The following is a 21222-nucleotide window of genomic DNA, read 5'->3' on the forward strand; positions in this document are numbered from 1 at the left end:
CTTTTTAAGAAATAAAAAAATCTGATCTGTATACAATAAATCTTCATTTGTTCTCTTGTGCTTTCTCCCCTGCTGTGTTAGGCAGTGTAATGACTGGTGAGGTCTTCCGAGTACAGGTTTTGGCTTCAACCGCACGGCCAGTGGTTCTTTTCGCTGTCGGTAGCAGGAAGAAGGTGAGAAGCAGCATAGCCATAGGCGGTGTGGGAAGAAGGAAAAGGAGATGCCACTTTCAAAGGATGTAATTTTTTTATTATTATTTTGAATGGAAAGGTCTGTGTTTGAAAGGAAGGGGAAATTTGGGGGTCGGTTTGCCCTTTGACCAGTCTAAATGTCAAAACATCTCAAATACAGCAATGCCTTTTTTTTTTTTTTTCTTTTGGCGAGTGGGAGAGCTTTGGGCTTTTTTAGGTTTGGTTTGGTTTGTTGTTTTTGTGTGTGTGTGTTTTTTTAAAGGGAAGCAAGCTGGGCTGGGGCCGCGCTGCCTGCGGCGGCTCCCGGGGAGCCCCTCCGCCAGGGGGCGCTGCCGCATCGCCGGGCGCCTCCTCAGCCGGCGGCGGGCAGGCCGCGCGCAGGCGCGGGGCGAGGGCGGGCCGGGGCGGGAAAGGCGCGCCCGCGCGGGAGGCCGGCCGGGCCGCGCGGCGCCGCAGGTAGGGGCTGGGGGCGCGCCCGACCCCGCGCGCGGGGCCCCCCCCGGCCGTTAGTGGCGGTTGGGGCCGCCGGCTGCCCCGCCGTGCTGCGGGGAGAGGAGCCGCAGCGGGAGCCCGGCTTTCTGTGGGCGGGAAGCCGGGGTACGAAGTGGCGGGGAGTTAGGGAGCGAGCCTCCGCCAGCGAGCGCGCTGGGTTTCGTGTGGCTGATCCCTTCGAGGCGCCGGGCATTGCCAGTCCCCGGCTGCGGGGCCTCCGGGGCTTGGGGGAGCGGCCTCTGCTAGCGGTGCCGCCCGGGGGGGGGCGGCTCTGCCTCGCGGCGCTGCTGCCTTCCTCCGGCCCCCGGCGGGGCCTTCGTGCCTTTCCTTTGTTTTGGCTTCTTGGCGCTTCGCTGCTGGTGCAGAGGTAGTTGTTAGCCCGAGGGCTGGCTGGATGCGCGTCGTGCCGGTCGGGCGCTGCTCGGCGAGGGCTCACCCCCGTCAGGCGCCGGGGTTGGGCAGGGCCAGGGCAGCCAGGGGAATGTGGGCACGCTCCGGGGGCTGAAAGGGAAAAGCTGCGGTGCCTGCCCTCGGGATTGTCTTGTAACCCTGCCCTGCGCTTCTGTCACAACATTTAATTCCACCGAGAGATGTGGCTTTATTACCCTTCTCATGCAGCGCCAAGGCAGTAACTTTAGCCATAATAAATCGTAGTACTTAAAAATGTTCTTCCTTAAACCATCCTTCTGTCAGTGTCTGCAGTGAAATTGTTATGGGATCTGTCTGCAGTCCTTGCAAAATCTGTGCAAACTTTGGTTGCCTTAGTCATAAGAAACAAGAATTTATCCAGTATTTGCTCTGTTTTTTGTAGCAAATATGAAGGTCATCACTTGTGAAATAGCGTGGCATAATAAGGAGCCTGTTTATAGCTTGGACTTCCAACATGGAGCTGATGGGAAGATCAATCGACTGGCCTCAGCAGGTGTGGACACAGCCGTTCGTGTAAGTTTCAGACCTGTTTGTTTTGGGTTTGTGGCACGTGCAGTGGCTGAAATGGCTTCTTATCCAAGGTACGAGATTATTGGCTGGTACATGACACTGGTGGTGGATGGTTTAGGGAAAGAGCGTGAGATTGTACAGCAATATCCAGAATGACTGTTCCCCTTGCATACTGTCCTTGAGTTCTGCTGCTGAGTGGTGAACTGTTATTTTTAGAAAATTACCTGCAGTGACTGCTGGGTGATATTCCTGAGTTGTAAGTGCTGATTTAAGGCACAATCTTGTGGGTTAATGAGAAACAACTGGTTTTAATTTCTCTATGTTCATCAAAGCTGAATTTTACCTGCCATTTTATAAACAGTCACTCAGTAGCATGCAATCTTTCTGCAGCCCTGTTCGCTCAGCTTCACATGCACCTCTCCTAAGTAATTTTGTGTTGGTGTTAGCAAACTTTGTTAATCGTTTTTTCAGCCTTTTGAGAATCACTTATGAAAATGCTGAGTAGTACAAGCCCCAAAAGATGTGTCTGTAAGATTCAGCCTTGCAAAATCAGGCAATTGTTTACTGTCTTCCAGATTCTTAACACACATGAGGAATGTCCCCAACATTCAGTGATCTCTTGGTTTCTCTAAAAGCCTTAGCCCTGGTTGGAAAGCCTGGGGAAACTGAGTGCACTGGGTGAACCACATTCTTTTTACCTGCATGTTAGTCAACTCTTTAAATAAAGTTGGTGGACAAGCGAGGCACAATTTCCTTTGCAGATAAATATATTGACTCAATTTTTTTATTTATTTTTCTTTTAACAGCTTCTCTCTATGGAAGGTAGACATAATGGTCAGAGTTTTTTGGGTCACCATTAGAGCACTTATAAAAAAACTGACACACTTGCATCCCCTGTTTTTTGGAGCTGAGAATGAAAGAGTAGGTTACCCATCACTGCTGGGCTGTTCATGTCGCGTTTGAGTTCCTGTAGGTCACTTTGGTATCTGGGCCTGGTGATAACCTGTAAAAAAATTGGGTTTGTTTGTTTACTAAAATATCTATTACTAACCTTTCAATTTGAGACAGTTCCTCAGATCCATCCTGCAATAAAGAAGGGTTCCAACCCGGGACCCTCCCTGTGCTCCTTAGTAATAAGCTCCAATGCAAAAAAATCATGTAGGTTTTCTGCTATGTGTATATGTATCTGTCTTATCTATTTATCTGTCTTTGCATGATAATTTTACATTTTAATTACCTTTCGGGACTGCTCATGTTCTGTCAGGCTTCCATGATGTGATATATTTGAAAAAGAAATAAAAAATATCGTCTTAAGGTCTCATCACATGTGGAATAGGCACAGATGAAGAATAAGGTTTTCTTTTGTATTACTGCTGCATTTTCTTCTGAATAGGGAAATGCTCTGTTTGAGCAGAGGATTTTGAGTTATCGAGATCAGACCTATACTTAAGATTTGGAACGCCTGGACTGGATCCAGATTTGTTCCTCAGGATCCTCAATGCAGTATTTTGTGAAGTATGCCAGTATTTGTTAATGTATTTATTAGCAAATTATTATGAATGGTAACTGCTATGATATGTGCATGACTGGAATGCCTCTTTCTTTTGGAGATGATAAATGGGATAAATGTCATTAAAAATGAGGGGTTTACTCCAGTAACTGCAGCCAAAACTTTTCGCTTTGACACTGGCAAATTGAATTCTTACCTGACAGTGTATGCATTTCAGGGATTTTTGGCTGTATATATAGGTTACTGAATATATATTCAAGTCAGTTTTCGGTGTTCTTTGACATAAAAGATACTGCTGCTATGTCTTCTTTCAGGGGGCTATTGCATGAGGAGGGAAAGCTGGCAAAATTACAGAGGTCTTTATTCAGGCTGCTTCATTGTTTGATATATTCCTATTACGGCCTGGTTGTTGGAGTTTTTTGGTTTAGTTTTTTTTCTGAGCTGAATTGCATCCAAGAGCAGATTATTTGAAACATGTAATGGGATTTAGGTATCTGTGGCCGTAGTCCCACAGTATAGGGACATAACAGTGTTGCTCTCGTGGCTGAATTGGCTCACAAGCAGAGCAGTAGGAGTGGCATCACTATGCCCTGCAAAATTGAGAACAAGTGGGATCAGGAATTCCTTAAGCCAGCCTTGCTGGAAAAGCGTCCAGATCATGCAACTGTCTTAATGCTGTGGTTACAATCAATGGGGAACTGGAATTATTATAATTCTTGCTCAAATTATGTGTTTGAAATTGGTAAATCCATTGTCCTTCAGGGTGTATTGCAAAACTCGTCAACTTGCTCAGACTTCTAAAGAGAGCTAATGTGGTTTTTTCTCCTGTAGTAATCGGGTTTGTTTTCGGACTGTTAGTGCTTGTGGTTGGCGGATTTGTTAACAAGATATTGTAATTCCATACTATTGAATCATTGTATTTATCGAATCCCCTTGAAGCTAGAGGTTGTCAATGAATGAAGAGAGAATGATGTCATGTGTTTGGTTGTTTTGTTTGGGGTTTTTTTAATTAATATATTATATTTAATCAGACTAAGAAAGTACTGCAATATAATTACAACTTGTGGTGGGTTTACCTTGGCTGGCCACCAGGTGCCCGCCAAGCCACTCTTATCACTCCCCCTCCTCAACAGGATGGGGGAGAAAATACAATGGAAAAGCTCATGGGTCGAGATAAGGACAGGGACAAGGACTAATTACTGTCATGGGCAAAACAGACTCAATTTAGGGAAATTAATCTAATTTATTGCCAAATAACAACAGAGTAGGATAGTGAGAAGTAAGAACAAAACTAAAAACAACTTCCCCCTACCACTCCCTTCTTCCCAGGCTCAGCTTCACTCCTGATTTCTCTACCTCCTCCCCCTGCAGTGGCACAGGGGAAGGGGGAATGGGGGTTGCAGTCAGTTCATCACACGTTAGCTTTGCTGCTCCTTCCTCCTCAGGGGGAGAACTCCTCACACTCTTCCCCTGCTCCAGCGTGGGGTCTCTCCCATGGGATAGTCTTTCACGAACTTCTGCAACATGGGTCCTTCCCACGGGCTGCAGTTCGTCACGAACTGCTCCAGCATGCGCCCTTTCCATGGGGTACAGTCCTTCAGGAATGGAGTGTTCCAGCGTGGGTCTCCCCCAGGGTCACCGTTCCTACCAGAAAACCTGCTCCTGCGTGGGCTCCTCTTCACAGGCCACAGCTCCTTCCAGGAGCCTGTTCCAGCACTGCTCTCTGTGGGCTGCAGCTTCCTTCAGGGCACATCCACCTGCTCCAGTGTGGGGTCCTCCGCGGGGTGCAGGTGGAGATCTGCTCCACTGTTAACCTCCATAGGCTGCAGGGGCATGGCCTGCCTCACCATGGTCTTCACCACGGGCTGCAGGGGAATCTCTGCTCCAGCACCTGCAGCACCTCCTGCCCTCCTTCTTCACCGACCTTGGTGTCTGCAGTGCTTTCTCACATTTTTCTTACTCTTCTCTCACAGCTGCTGTGCAGTGGTTTTTACCCTTTCTTAAAGATGTTATCACAGAGGCACCAGCGGTGGGACGGTCTCGGAGCTGGCTGGAGCTGGCTGTGTCCAACACGGGGGCAGCTCTTAGTATCTTCTCACAGAAGCCACCCCTGAAGACTTCCCCCCTGCCTCAGCTACCAAAACCGTGCCACATAAACCCAGTACACAGCTGTAGCTCGAAGAGGGAAAATTTGTGGTGCCACTGCAGTGTTAGCTCTGATAGCTTCAGATAAGAAGTTCAGAATGACAGCCCAAGGAGTAAATTGTGGATTGCTGAAGTGGTGCGTATATTTTACATCTTGTTCCTGAAAACTATCTGTAATGCTTTTGTAACTAGATATGGAAAGTGGAAAAAGGACCAGATGGAAAAGCAATTGTGGAATTCTTGTCCAACCTCGCCCGCCATACCAAAGCAGTAAATGTTGTGCGCTTCTCTCCAAGTGGTGAGATCCTAGCATCTGGAGGAGATGGTGAGTAATAATGCGTAATGAAGCTAATATAAAGAATCTATGTTTATACATCTGGTGAGTGAAAGGGAAAAAAAAAAAACAAACCCGATACAGGAACTTGTTCGTACCCCTCTAGCACTTTAGACTCAGTTATGGCCTTCGATTATAATTAGTAAATGCATGTCATGCAGTTCCTAAGTAACAACCTCTCACTGGCTGTGTGTCTGAGAGGCTGTTTTCCAGCTACAAAGTAATTACTATCCCCATTTCCAAGATGGAGAGGTTGAATGGATTACCTAGTGTCATACTGGGAAGCTAGTACAGAGTTTGTAAATTTAGGCTTGGCTGTGCAGGGCCACGTGGTTTTTCTTCAGTCACAGTGAGGACAGCGTTAGATAGGTGTGTGCTCTCTGAGACAGAGCTGAGTGTTGTCTGTCTTAGTGGAAGATTTTTTCAAAAGTGTACAACCGTAGCCAGCTCTAATCAAAAGCAGATTGAAAGCTAAACACTTAACTCTCATCTGATACCTGGAAGTCTTAATCTTTTTTAATTAGATAATTAATAATTAAAAAATTATTGATTAAAATCAGTAGTTCACACTGGAAGCTAAAGCAGTCTAGCACCTACTCTTCACCACCACAAAAGAACTGTTTTTCACGTGTCTTATGTGAGAAGATTGTAATGTTGAACTAAATGTAATGCGTTAACAAAACAGCGAGTGGCAAAGGAAGAAGCTTCATATGATTTCTTCTACAGATGCTGTTATTTTATTGTGGAAGCTGAATGATAGCAAAGAATTGGAACCATTAGTTTTTCAGGATGAAGATGAAGCTCAGCTCAACAAGGAGAACTGGACAGTTGTTAAAACGTTAAGGTAGCTTAATATTTTCTGAGTGTGTTTTCTGTTCAGTGTTTCTGTTTCCCCAGTGGCTTTTATCATCTGGTACAGTCTTCTATTCAGTGTATGTTGAACTTCAATGCTGTCTAAAATTTGCTTGCTTTAATATTCATCCTTTTATTGTCTTTTAACATTTTTTTTATACAGTGCCAACCTACCACTTCTGTCCAGGCAGAAGATTTGGCATTTTTGTGACATAACTGATGTGCTCTGAAATTGGTTCCCGAGATTTGCAGTCACTTAAAGCTTAGCACAGAAATATATAAAGTAAATGTGAACTTTTATTTACTGGCTTTATAGTGGAAATTTTGATCATTTTTAAAGCAAAAAGCATCAGTATATTACATGATTCATGCAATTTTGCCAGATGATAGCTGTGAGGCTCAACCAATCCTTTTCAACTTGTTCATTTTAATAGTTGAAAACCTACTGTATTATACAGCGTTTGTTTCAAGTGTACAATGGTTAATATAATACACACACTGTGCCTGCTAGGACTAAGTAAGTATTAGCTGATAGTGGCTAAGGGATCAAACCACTGCTGGCAGTTGGACTACAACAGTGTTCTGCTCTCACTCTCAGCTGAAGACTGAAAGGAATTAGTGGTTAAGGACTCTGAAATGCGTTTTGGATGAGCAATATGTATAACTCTGCCCTGCTTTCTATGTAGTATCTGTTAAAAGTTTTGGTCTCTATCTGTCTATACTGATAAAATCATTAAGAATTTACACATTTTTACGAAAAACAAATAACTCTGCTATCCGTAACTGATACATTCCTTGCAACTGCAGAGGTTTATGTGAGAACAGTTTCAAAAGTGCTAGTGGGATTGAATGAAGCATCAGCGTGATCCTTTAGGAACATGAGATTTAATTTCTTAAAGCAAGCAAACAAACAAACCTAATCCCCCTTCCCTAAACTTGGTGTTGCAAATATTTATTATTTAAGTTACCACACTGTATGATAAGTCTTCAAACCACAAGCAATACAAACTGTTTTTGATGGCCCTTCTAGGTGGTTGTGAATATCTTGCAATGTTTGTTCAACTGTATCTAAATCAACCTTAATTCTCTCTTTCATGTGGTTCTGCTGAGTATGCATGTTTGTTTACTGCTTTTATGAAACCCATAAATATGCAGGAAGGTTTTCCTGAATAGTGACACTTCCTAATTACTTTGGTGTAGTGTTTTCTTTTCTGTTTGTACAAATCCTAGAAACTTTCATTTGCAGAACTCTAGGTACAAATGAGTAAATTACTTCAAAAGCAGTGTTTTCATTGTCTATGAAAAAAACTGTTGAAAAGGGAGGCTTCCTTTGAGTAGAAGTAGGATGTGCTATTTTAAAATGTTCTACTGCCTTCTGAATATGGAAGATTTTTAAAAGCTGAAACTTGTATCGTTCATTTCACTTCAATGATACTTTATTTGCCTCTGATTTTTCTTTTAACCTAAAAATGTACAAAACTCATTTTCACATGTAGCTGTTAATTTTTAAATTAATAATTGGTTTCTTCTCTTCTGGCTTCTAGAGGCCACTTAGAAGATGTGTATGATATTTGTTGGACCTCAGATGGAAATTACATGGCATCTGCTTCTGTAGATAACACAGCTATAATGTGGGATGTCAATAAAGGTAAATGCTACATTTATCACTTGTGGCTCCAGTCCTGATGCAAGTGTCTCATGGTATTTACCAAAGGAGTTGAAAGCATCTTTTTTTTGTGAGAGAACCATCCACTTAATTGCTAGACTTCTGGGATTATGAGGCAGATAGCCCAGCATGTAAAGATACGTGTAAATTTTGCTGGCCTGAGGGTAAGTAATCTCTTCACCTTGGAGTATTCAGGAAGTAGACTTCACCCAATGTTTTTTCCCCCAAAACTCCTACGCAAGCAGCTTGTATATTGCTTACTCCACCCCGCACCCCAACAAACAAAACTTGACTGGTATCAGGTACTAACTACCTAGGTAAAAAATGGGAAGCGGGTATAGGATGCAGGCTCTGTTTTGCAAGATGTGACTTCTTTTTTAGGTTCCATTCAGCAAAACACTTCTATTCATGCTCATCCCACCGCAGTGGGATTGCTTGTATTTTCCAAGAAAGGCCCATCTATAGAAGTTCTGGTAGGAACCAGCTAGGTTAGGTTGCTTTACGATGTCTTAATGTCTTCTTATTAGAAGTGTAATCATTACTTTTAATTTAGTGTGGAAATACTTAACTTTCTCTGTAGTTAACCTTTTATCTCATATTTCTAGTATTTAGTGTCTAATTAAGAAAAATTAAGTAGAATCCAGGTTAATTTTTCAGTGCATGCATGAAAATACGAATGTTCTGCTGCTGACATTTTTTGTGTTCTTGGTTTGGGTGCTTAATGTCTCTCCCATCTGAACTGTCACATATACTCCTTTCCAAAAGTCTTTAATACATAAATACATAAATGTTCAATTAAGAGTGTGTGTGCTCAGAGCATTAATGTAGGGGCATTGTGACCAAATGTCTCTTGCATCTTGGACTGCTTGCAACAACTGTAAAGGGACATATCTATTAGACTTATTACTAAAAAAAGCTGGATGGCCCCTTAAGCTGATATGTTACTTATCTGTAATGTCTTCCATCTCACTGTTTTCTTTTAGCATGCAATTAATGCTACAGAGGGCATTTTGTGTCTTCTAGGCAGAGAGACAGCTAGTAAGTTGGAAGTAAGAAGCCATTACTGGAAAATGTAGGCTTTGTGATTGAAGTTGTAGGTACATTGAAGGAAAGAGTTTCAAGGATAGCTTCCAGTAATACCCAGGTTAAAAGATTGCATGTTTTTTTTTAAAAAAAAAAAAAAGGCTAAAAGAAAATTAATAGTAAAAATCCATCAGGCTGTTTAGTACAAAGAGAACATCACTGGCTTAATAAGTCCTTGAGGTACAAGCTGTTGGCAACTTACAGGGTATCCTGTAGAAATACCATTACGTGTTTCCTCTGTTCTTATACTCCGGTATCTGTTCTTGGTCGCTGTCTGAGACAGAATACTGCAACAGAAGGACTTTTGGTATTAGGCAGCATGGCCTCAACCCTGTTTGTGTCATCTTTTTGAAGAGCTATTGTCTTTGAAATTTGTCAGGTTACAGTATTTCTTTGCAACAAAGCAACACTATACTAATAGAAGAAAAACCTCTGTCCCTAGTATTCAAAACGAAGTATTTAATGACATTATCTGTAACTTTACCTCATCACAATGGTTTGGATCTGAATTATTCAACTGTGGAACATCAGTGGGGTCAGGGAGCTGATGTCTTCAAGATATCTTCATGATAGAGTAAGCTGTGCAAGAATGTGAGTTAGCACTGCTGTAGGATTGTTTCTGAAAGCTGCCCACGTGTAAGCATCAGTCAGCATGTGTGTAGTATATTTTTTTTTTATTGCCTGCTCAGCAGAGTAGGTGAGTTTGTACAGCCTTAGGTAGGAGACCTTGGCTATCTAGCCCCAGCTGAAAGTTGGAATTTCTGGCTCGGTATTCAGGCAAATTCAGTTAGCTGTTGAACAGCTAGACTTGCCTAAAAAATTTTTTCTAAATCACAAAGATTTTTAAATACTTCTGGTTTTGAAATATACTCATCTTGCATGTTTAATGCCTAAGCCAAGCTGCTTATCTGAGTTAGTTTGTAGGGAACAAGCCTTAAATTGGTATGTCACAATTTACTGTACTTGTGAAGATTCTAGAAATAACGCAGCTATTACCAATATTCTTATCAGGTACCATCAAGTTAACAGTTTGTGTGTTTAAAAAATGATTTTGAAACGTTTTGTCTTGTTTTATTTCTGAAATGAAGAAATGTTTTGAAACACATTTGAATTTAGAATCTGGAAACTGTTTGTAATTTCAGGACAGAAGGTTTCAATATTAAATGAACACAAGAGTTATGTCCAAGGAATAACCTGGGATCCTCTAGGCCAGTACATTGCAACTCTGAGTTGTGATAGGTGAGCTGTTGGTCTAAGTGTTTTGCCTTAGTGTTCTTTCTTAGTTGAGGATGAATTAAAAGCAAGCATATGGGATAAATGTGACTTTTAATTTTATTCAGACTGTTCTGTAAGAAGGTGGATGTGAAATTAAAATGATGCCTTAGTTAATCTTTTGCCTGTGGTAAATTATTCCTGAAGTCTGAGTGTCCCCTCTAAGCAGCAAATGAGCTTACATAAACTTGTGTAGAAATTTTTCTTCAGGAAATAAATTTTCATGCTATTGGTCATTAGAGATACCCAATACATCTTAAGAGAGTGCTGCATTCTCTGGTTGTTAATGAGCTAATAAGTTCATCCTTGTCATTTTACAGAAAGATATAAACAGGTTAAGAAATCATTTGAAATGTTTTTCCATTGATATCTTTCTTTTGCCCTCTTGCTCCCTCCATTGCCAACAGTTTTGTAAGTGATGTCATTGGGAAAGCAAAACACACACTTCATAAACTTGGCCCTTGTCAGAACTTTGAGTTGAGCTTAAGCTGTTTAGGCCATGTGTGCTGCTCTGAAGGGTTTGCAGCTGGCTAATAAATGCATGTCATCTGGCACCCGCTGCAAAGAAAATTGCTGTAATAGTGGAAAAGTAGTTTTGATTTAAGATTTGCAATAGGCTCAGAAAAATGGTAAGTTAATAGTGACTAGTTCATTATGAGCCTCTGCCTTCTGATAATCAGTTATATGAGATTTGTGTGCCTTTATTAAAATGAACAGCAGTGAAACGCAAGTAATAGAATGATGCACAAATTTTTCTTGGAGTGAAGTCGCAAGCGAGGGCATGAACTAATCTGAAGAGGGGAAACCTCCCACCCCCTCAGGTTTCAGAAACTTTTCTGCATGGTTAGTGAATAGCATTGGCTCAACAGGAGTCTAACAGGAGCCAGACCAGTTGCCAGGAATGGGCACTCACCAGCCCAGGGTGGGGAGACCTCTTCCCCCTTTTGGCAGACCAGCTTAGTTGTGTGACATCCAGAGCCAGTAGCTCCACAACTCTCAAGCTTTCTGCCACAGCCTCGCCTTCTATTTTCTCTTCCTAGCTCTGTCCAGGCCTCTTTGTGGAGCTGTTTCAGCACATTAAATCAGCAGAAAGCTGTCTGGTTTTTGTGTTACATTGGTTTTCTGCCAGCCTAACAAACCAACGTAACTCGGTGAGGGTCAGAGCTGACAGAAAGGAGGGGGTGGTGGGACGAGCAGTTGGGTTTGCTTAGGCTACCTGCTGTTTTAGTGAGATGAAGTCAGGGGAGTTCCAAAGTTCTGTACAGAGACATACTCCAGTTTTCATTTATTCCTAAGGAAACTAAAGCATAGAGATGTAGCTAATTGTCTTTGAGGTGAGTTCCTGCACCGCAGGAACATAATGGCTACTGCAGCACAGGCAGGAATGGCATGGACGTTCACTGTCCACTAATTCCCTCATTTCTTCACGAATGCATATGCTGGTACTTCACAAACCTAATTGAGTCAAATAATTGTCAGTGATTCATTGGTTATTTAGCCATCAAAACATGTCCACCCAGTGGTGTCTCATGAACAGAGTTATAATTAATGTGTGATTGTCATTTATATTTGGTAGTCCTGACCGGGAAGTGAGGTGCTGTAATGCTGTGTGAAACATGGGGTGAAAGGAAGCTGTTCGTAGCTAACTGTGCTTTCCGCTGTGTAGGGTCCTGCGGGTATACAACACACAAACCAAGCGTGTAGCATTCAATGTTACCAAGATGCCGTCTGGATCAGGAGCTGAAGGAGAGGTACATTGTTCTGCCTCTAATGGTACTGGAGAATGCACTGGATGCTATTTTATATGAGTTGTTCTATTCTATGAAACCAAAGGGGCAAATATTTTTCCATTCAAGTAATCCATATATCAGATACTTTTGTCTCTATCTCACCTTTGCATTTCATAAATAGAGACCGCTTCAGGTTTCCTTGAACATTACAGAAATTACTAAGAAAGAACACTTGCAAGTTCAGCTGATTGAAGTAGTAACACAATGTCTTTGTAAATGTTAAAAATAGTGTGGAAAAAAATAGTGTGCATAGTGACTTCTTAATAGGAAAAACTTCAAACATGTCTGTCAGTAGCTGTAAGTTTATTAATGGATAATACATAGCAATAATATCTTAAAGTCAGCAGCCTGAAATTTTCAGGAAGGTAGTCTGCTTTTCAGGAAAAACATGAATTAGTGAAAATTTAGGAAATTCTCTCTAACCCTAAGAGGGAGAACAAAGAGCTTTTTTTCCCCCCAAACAGTTCTAAGTGATAGTAAAATAACACCTCCGAGCTGGCTATAACCTTTTTAATTCCTTCTCTTCCTTTTCTTTTTTTGTGAAAACATTTGTAACAGTTTTATAGAGACTAAAGAACAGGCCTGAGAGGGGGCGTTTTGCCATTATAGAAGTTCTCTTTAAACCTCTAATACTAGAGTTAAAATTAAATGCCTAAGGAACAGGCTTTTATGTTGACTGTTAAATAATGTTGTTCTCCAGGTTATTACTATTTTTTAATTACTGGTCTAACGTGACTGCTTTTGGAGTGTTTTGATTAGTAGCTGAAGAGGGATCAAGGACTATTTTTCTTAGCTGTGAAGAATTTATAGCACAGCAGAAAGTGAGTTTGAAAGAGCCATGGTTTTTAAAACATTTATCTTTTATTTAAAAAGTTTCATCAGGTTGGATTGTACAACTGGATGGTTTTTCTCACTTGAATTCCAGCTGACACGTTCATGGCACTTTACACAATCATATTTTCAATGTTACAGGCTAGGAGCTATCGGATGTTTCATGATGACAGCATGAAGTCATTTTTCCGCAGGCTCAGTTTTACTCCTGATGGCTCCTATTTACTCACTCCAGGTATGTGAGAACGTGTGCTATAACTTACATTGTATCTATTATGCTCTAGTTTGAGTGTGCATCAAGATTGCTTTCAAACTGCTAGGGGATGCTTGTTTATCTTAATTATGCCATTCCTCATTCTTCCTATTGAAGAAAACAGAGACTCCACAGTACTCGTCCATTAGCAGTCCAGAACATCAACTTTATCCTGTGACAAAAATTGTATTTGTGGCATTTTCCTTAACAGAAACATGTGAATTGCAACAATACAGCTCTGTTAAAATAGAAATGAAGAATAATGAGTGTTTTCTTTTGACTGGTCTCTCTTTGTTTGTATCCTTTCTTAAGAACATTGTGCAATCATAGTAAAAATAACATTGCAAGGAGGGGATCAGTTTGCCCATATAAGCACTGCTTTTATAGATGTCTGGCAACATCAAAAAGAAGCTTTGAGGGGGAAGTATACAAGGGAAACAAAACCAGCACTAAATAAATATTTGGGATGCCTTTTTAAGTTGTGTTCAGGTTGCACAGCTCTTGCCAACTGACAAGCCTAATTCCTGAGAAGTAGAATGTTTATGGACATGAAGTGTGTACTCTGTACCTTTTTGAGTTGATGAGTAATGTTTTAACCTTTATTTTTGCAGCTGGATGTGTTGAATCAGGAGAAAATGTAACAAACACCACATATGTTTTCTCCAGAAACAATCTTAAAAGGTAGAGTTTAAGAAGATCAAAACATCTTTTTATTAAAAAAAAAAAAAAAAGCTGTTTTCTGAAATACTGATTCTTTATAAAAGGCCCGTGGGTCACCTGCCATGTCCTGGAAAGGCAACTCTTGCTGTTCGCTGCTGCCCGGTCTACTTTGAGTTGAGACGTGCATTTAATAAAGGTACTGTAAATCCTTCTGGGAGTATGATTTTACAGCAAATATGTGAAAAGGCCAGTGTGGCTCTTTACTTTTTTTTTGTGCCCTAGCCTTTTAACATTCTGTTAAGATAGTGTTGTACCACATCTTAGAAGCTGTTTCCTGATTCTAAGACCCTGAATTCACCTTAAGTACCTTGTGAGTAGCTTTTGATATAGTCGCTAAATGTTCTTACTTGGCCTCTTAGACTACAGAAACACTGTTTAATATTTTTCTTTAACTTTTAACCATTTTGTGTGAGTAAAAGTAAATAACTTGGCTTAGCACTAAAGAAGTGACCCAGTGAAATATTTTCTATTAGTCTCAACTACCCACATCACAGAAGCACCAGAGAGTTGGTGTAGTTTGCAACAACCATTTGCTCTTTATTCAAGGAAGCTAAACCTGAAGCAGTGCTGGTGTTACTGGCCAGAACAGGAGTTCTGAGGATTGTATGAAGTTGCATGAGAACCTACCTGGAGATTGAAATCCAGCCTTACTGTGAGCCCAGTGGGTCCAGAAGTGTTTCTATTTTAACAAGACCGGTCTTACTCTGGTGAAAACGCAGAGCTTTGCTCCTTTCTTTAGGGGGTCAATTTGTAGTATTCCTTACAGGATTTGGAGATCAGCTGTTGTTGTGTTCTGTATTTTCATCATAATCTTTAGATCCATTGTAATGGTGTGTTGCAAAGTAAGGAGATGGGTATCTGCTGTTGGTCTCTGCAGCTCCTCTAAACAGAGGGTTTAGTTTCTTCAACATACACCCATAAAAGTGAAAATCTGTGGTGGTCTAGAAATCTGTAGATGTGAGTACTTTACATTATGTTAATGGCCTGTCTGTGTCAGCGCATGGTTTCCATAATCATTGTAGAGCTAAATGGGAGTTCTGTATACTAGGAATTTCTGAAAGCAGCTAGAATAATCTGCCCTTACAAAGAACTAATGTTGCAATGATAAGACTAGCTAGGAGCTGAACCTGAGATAACACAAACAGAGCTAAATCCATTGTTCTGACTGAGTCATACAGAATATAGTGTGGTGGTATAAATGTGTCATGACCTTGATTTGCACTATATCCTAAGGCGTGTTTGTTTGGACTTCTATGCTAAAGTGCATATAAATGTGCTGAAAAATTTCAGCTGGAAAATATATGCCAAACTTTACAAAACAAAATAATAGCAATCCAGATAGACCAAACTTCTGCCAGTTTCTCTGTCTTAAGCTACGACAATAGAGGGCAAACTTCAGGCAACAGAAATGTTAGTGCTTGACATAAAACTTTACATTTTATGGAACTGCTGTCTTTATCTTGATCCTGATTAATAATGAAATCTTTATTTAGATTCATGACTAAGCTAGTGCAGTTACTACCTTGCAATGAATACAAGAAAGAATTCTCAATATATTCATTTCTTTGTATTCTAGATGAAATCAGTCAGAAATCAACTCCTGCTCTATTTAATCTGCCCTATCGATTGGTGTTTGCTGTTGCTTCAGAAGATTCTGTTCTTTTTTATGATACTGAGCAGTCCTTCCCCTTTGGTTATGTTTCTAACATACATTATCACACCCTGAGTGACATTTCATGGTAGGTAATTGTTATATTGTTAAGATTTGTTCTGATGGAAATGTTCTTTTTACATGTTGAAGTTCTGCATGTCTTCTGTCTTGCTTTATTTTTATGTTTTGTTTATGACACACATGTGGTCACTGTCATCGCAGTGTCTGAACAGCAAGCCACCTCTTTTTTTCCCTGTAAACTGGAGAATTATGGTTCTTTTATCGATTGGGAAACAAGGTGCAAGCACCCTGAGGACAAGTAGATGAAAGTTTTTATGAAAGCTAATGTACTTGGTGCCCATGAAAAGTACTCACTGTAGAGGCAGTGTAACTACTAATAATGAAGTTATTCGGAGGTTTTGAAAGTAATCTCTCTGAGTTCAGGTGTTGTATCCTAGCTAAATTCTGCTTTATCTGCGCAATTCTGCTTAGTGATTCTTTATGTATGGGATGAAGTAATTTATCTGACTTGATGTAGGGAGTCAGAACTGGAGCTGCAACTTGAACCCAAGTCTTGAAATCAGGATACACCCCTCTGCCAGACAAGGCTTCTCTCATGCCTTTCTAGCCAGTATACCTAAGCTGAGGACCGCATGGAGGCCTCTTTTTCAGAAGTTACAGTTGATGGTCAGACACTGTGAAAACCATTGTGTGCCAGGAGGAGGGGAGTGGAAGAAAGTAGAAAATCAAGTGGTTTTAATCAGTGATAGGCATTACTTGGTGAAATGAGCACGGAGGGCCCGTTCAGGTGAGCACCACGGTGATTCTGAACATTGCCTATACTTAGCAGAAGGAGCACAGCCAAAGAGCTTGAACTGCTCTGCTGGTCTCAATGAGGGGAGTTCAGCAATGTTTCAGGAACTGTGGCTGAAGATTTGGGTACCTGCAATTGAACCATACTTTGTGCCAGCTCAAGTGCATGCAGGTCTTGGCAGCAGCATATTGCAGGTGATCACAGACAACACCAGAGAGATTAAATCAGATGCGAAGGCCAGAATTGAAAATCTTTTGTTCATTTGGATTGGATGTCTTTCACTTGACCAGTTTTATTTAAACATATACATGTACTTGGGGAAGGGAGGAGGAAAAAACAGGTACAGCGTGTGTTATAGATGGGGGGGTGTGGGTTGAAGAAAAGTTCTGACCTTTCCTCTTAATGGAAAAAAAAAAAATCACAAATAGGTCCAGCGATGGAGCCTTTCTTGCTATTTCTTCCACGGATGGATACTGTTCATTTGTTACCTTTGAGAAGGAGGAACTGGGAATACCACTGAAGGAGAAGCCACAGATAAATGTCAGGACTTCTGGTGCAACAGAGAAGAAAGTGAAGAAGAGCCAGTCGCACAAAGTCATTTCCCCTGGCTCTAGGCTGACAGAGGGGACTCCTCACAGCAGGGCCACTGATCCCAGCACTCCCACCCTCCAACCTAGAACACCCACAGCTGCCAGTAAGGACTTTCCTTCCACACCTGTTGGCATAAAAAATGTTCCAGTCTCATCCTCAGACGAGAGGAAAATCAGCCAGCCAGCTAGCCAGAGCTCTAAAGTAAACCAGCCCAGGAGGATTACTCTCAACACTTTACAAGCATGGAGCAAGACGCCAAGGTGAGATTTATATTGCCATTTCCAGTCATAAACACGAAGGCCAAGACAAGCTGTGCTTGTGCTACACTTAAAGGGTTGAGGTTCAGACATAAATTTCCAGCCCTGTGTCTTGGTGGTAGCTGTCTTGACATGGAACTTTTTGTTCCAGTTGTACTGCAACTGAAAGGTCAAAATGTCTCCTGAATCCTAAATGTACAGCTTTTATATTTGTCTGAAACGTGAGGCAGTAGCAAAGTTAACCTGACCGTTACGCCTTGTCCAATGGCAGCAACAGGTGTCTGTCTTCAGGTCCCATTTTCTGTACAAAGATGGTACCTGAAGCTTTCAGCTGGCAAGAGCTATTTAAAGACTCTTCTGACAAGGAATATTTCAAGAAGTAAAGAGTGCAAGTCTAGACAGGCCCTCAGTGTGCACAGTCATGGGTGTGGGACTTAATGCATTGATTGAGGTTATTTTCTAAGGTGAGGATCTAGGTTTTTAGAAATTGCCTGTAATCCATGTATTGATTGTCAAATAACCTGCAATATAAGATCCTGAGCTGGTGTGCAACAGTAAGGAGACAGCCATGCAGTTAGAGATCTAGACCTTGTCAGCAAAACAAGGCTATTTTATAGTTAAAGGAGATTATTATAACTTCTCAAGGGAATGTTTTCATTAGCAGGTGGCTAGGGAGGAAGTGGTGAATGAGAAAGCGGATAGTGGATTTCATCAACAACTGCAAAGAAAAATCTTGGAGATGATGGCTTTCTACACACCAGTGTTCATCTGTACTGGAACTAACAAGTCAAAGGGTTGTAGGTAGTTGAAAGTGACTTTTGCTTGGAGGGTGAGGTGACTGATGGAGCTAATTAATCTTTTTATTTTTGAGAGAGAGAAATTATATTTAATCATATTAACTGATTATGCCATGAGTGTCATCTTGTAGTAGCATGCATGGTGCTACTTGTAAGACTGGTTTTTTTATGGTTCAATCCTTTGCTGCTTTTGTGCTTAATTTTTAAGTGCCATCCAGAAGAGATTTAGCAGAAGAAAATAGATTTACAGTAATTGTTAGTGGACCTCAGTGGGCAAAAGAATTCCCTAGAGTTTTATGAATCTGAAGTGTTAACATGGACAGGGCTAGGGAATAGTAAGCTCTTCCAGTGGAACCGGAAGCCTTACCAGGTACCAAGAAACAGAATAAAATCCTTGCCTTTGCAGCCAGTCTTAATCTTAAAATATTTGACCAAGATACTGTGCTCTGAAGGTGAATATCAAGCATTGTGCCACATATAACATATGCAAAAATACTTTCTAGTGGAAAAGATCACTAGTGGTATTTGAAGTACTTCTAAAAAGCTCTGTTCAATATATAACAAGAAGAAAAAACACGTAGTAAAATATTTCTAAACTACTTTTAAATTTAACTGATTCTATCTGAAATCAATCTTTAAATAAAGTATTTGTGGAAATGATGGCTTTAAAGCAATTGAACTGTTTCTGCTCTTTTAAAGGAGAGTAAACTTGATTCCACTGAAGCCAGATACGCCAACCTCTGCATGTACGGATACAGTCCCTATACCTCCTTCCTCAGAACAAGAACATGGTAAGCTTTTGTGGCCGTTAATATCCAGCAAAGTCTTTTGCCAGTCAGTTTTTTCCATGATAGACTTCTGTTATAAGCTATAAGCTTGTAACACAAGCACGATCGAGCGCAAACCTAAACCTAGTTGCAGATTCTAAAGCTTCTTCATTGTCTTGGTGTGTTTGAAAGGTGCTTTTGACAAAATGAAATGTGTTCTTGCTGCAGTTGCTCTTGGGCAGCTGCTTATGTGACAATATGTCACTACAGTTTTTATAGTAATGGGCACAGTAGCTGACAGTGAAACCAAGAAGAGTAAATTCACTTGGATGTAATGTCTTCCAGGTCCTACAGGTGAGTTTTAAAGACCCTTGTACTTTCAGCACCTCATTGTTCAAGATGCTGGACACTCAAACTAGGGTTGGGTTGGTTTTTTTTGTGAGTGCTGAATTGTTTGTGAATTCAGCAAACCAATTTACTTTCTTAATCTGGATTTACTTAGCTTAAATGATTTTCCTATCTGCATGTTTCAGAGAGGCCATTACCATCTGATGACAGTCTTCAAAATCCCCCAGCATCGAAACGTCCTAGAACTGAGGAAGTGTCTCTTTCTACATCTACTGAAGATCAAATCAGCTGCAATTCAAACAAATAAAGGCTAAGCTTTTAGTAGACTCTTCACAGTCTGAAGGCGATGCAGCCATATCTGAGAGTGCATTTCTTTTTGCATATGTTAAAGCCTCAATTCGTGATTCAAGTACCATATGCATATTTAACGTAGTGCTGTGAAGAAAGAAGCTGGCAGTAGAAGACATAGGTTTCAGGAATGTAGCTTTGCAGAAGAGGAAATAGTTGGGAAATGAATTCTAAGTGCATTTCTACTTCTTGAAGACAGCATTCTTCAAGAAATGCCACAACATAAGGAAATCAGGGTATTGAAAAGCCATACAGTAACCTAAGAGTCTCCATCAAAGTCCCTAAGTTGATGTTTATAAAGTATTATGTCTTTCAGCAACTTGTCTGGCAAAAGAATAGAATTTCTAAGGACTTAATCATAATGATTTGATGTGGTTTAAGACAAAAAAAAAAAAAAAAAAAAAAACACACCACCAGTTTCATTCAAACATCTTGGCTTATATGTTTAGCAATGTGCAAAATAATTCTCCAGTAGATGTGGAATGGAAGCCGAGGTTCACATGCTCTGAATGCAGCAGCATACAATATGACTGATATGATTGAAACAGAAATCAGAACTTGTAACTGCAAGAAACAAGAAAGCAAAAGGAAGAAACCCTCTGAAGACCTGTTAGAAGCATTAAACAGCAGAAGTAGTTCTTAATTGTTTACTTTCTGTATTTAAAAAAAAATGCAGACATGAGATTTTCCTGAGGCAGCAGGATTTGAGCGTATACATTAGAAGCTTCCTCCTTTTCATTTTTCCAAATCTTAAATCCCATAGCCAATAAAGTATAATATAAATCCAGTGTATATTAAACTTCTAAAAGTTACTTTCTTTTTAGCATTTAATACTTGCTATATAATTGAACTAAGACACGCAGATTGAAAACAACGAGACCAAAATATTTGAAAATCACTACACTCGATTTTCCATGGTGTGCAGACTTAGCCTCCAGAAGCAGAATGCTCAGCCACAGTATTCTGAGCTTGTCCACTTCATTTTCTTTAACAACATGTGCTTGTTTTTAAAAAGTAAGATAATCCTTAAAATGTGAATAGTCATTCTAGCTGATAATAGCATGTAGAAGTTTTAAACAGAATTTTCTCTTATGATTTAGCCTCTTTGTCTGTCATTTGAAGTTCCACAACACACCGGAGGGGAAAGCTGCAATTCAAATTAAAGCTCTTTGACTTTCATTCTTCCCTGGATTTGGTTGTTTTTGAGGTGTGTAATTTACTTAGTATTTGGTTTTTGTCAGTTTCTAAGAAGGTGGACTAATACTTCAGAAAAGCAGAAATACAAATATTTCGGAAGTGATTCATAAAAATATCATAAGGAGGAAATATTAACAAATACCTATGTCAGTGTTTCAAGCAAGTGAAGTACGTTGCCTACAATTCAATTTCAACAGAAATTAGTAAGCAAAGAGTTGTAGGAAGCTAACTGTATCCTTGCTTTCAACCACTGAGATGAGAACGGAGCTTCATTAGGCTTACCCAAACTTGGGTTTTCCTCTAGTGAGGAATATAAGGACTTAATTACCAAGCAAAGCCACATCTAAAACTGTTTTTCCCCCAAAAGTTTATAG

General features: G+C 40.5%; 1 protein-coding gene across 2 annotated transcripts; it reads left to right on the forward strand.

Moving 5' to 3' along the window:
- Positions 1-585: 585 nt before the first annotated feature.
- Positions 586-20830, forward strand: CHAF1B (chromatin assembly factor 1 subunit B). Of its 2 annotated transcripts, none has more exons than XM_087758872.1 (14): positions 586-647; positions 1495-1625; positions 5470-5602; positions 6338-6455; positions 8008-8111; positions 10355-10451; positions 12151-12235; positions 13247-13340; positions 13970-14039; positions 14123-14214; positions 15655-15817; positions 16972-17394; positions 18888-18979; positions 19489-20830. In XM_087758872.1, exons 2-14 carry the CDS (start codon positions 1500-1502, stop codon positions 19608-19610), a joined length of 1719 nt encoding a protein of 572 aa, XP_087614998.1. In that variant the 5' UTR covers positions 586-647; positions 1495-1499; the 3' UTR covers positions 19611-20830. The 2 variants fall into 2 exon arrangements, with proteins under 2 accessions (XP_087614998.1, XP_087614999.1); XM_087758873.1 differs by lacking the exon at positions 586-647 and adding an exon at positions 667-788.
- Positions 20831-21222: the final 392 nt, after the last annotated feature.

The sequence above is a fragment of the Nipponia nippon genome, unplaced genomic scaffold (genome assembly GCF_047370975.1).
Source record: "Nipponia nippon isolate SJK-2023a ecotype South Korea unplaced genomic scaffold, ASM4737097v1 scaffold_2, whole genome shotgun sequence".
In the NCBI taxonomy this organism is placed as follows: domain Eukaryota; kingdom Metazoa; phylum Chordata; class Aves; order Pelecaniformes; family Threskiornithidae; genus Nipponia; species Nipponia nippon.

Coding starts and splice junctions, on each gene's coding strand:
- CHAF1B (XM_087758872.1), top strand. CDS start 1,500: ATGAAGGTCATCACTTGTGAAATAGCGTGGCATAATAAGGAGCCTGTT. Junction 12,236..13,246: donor GATCAGGAGCTGAAGGAGAG/GTACATTGTTCT, acceptor TCAATGTTACAG/GCTAGGAGCTATCGGATGTT. Junction 18,980..19,488: donor TTCCTCAGAACAAGAACATG/GTAAGCTTTTGT, acceptor TGCATGTTTCAG/AGAGGCCATTACCATCTGAT.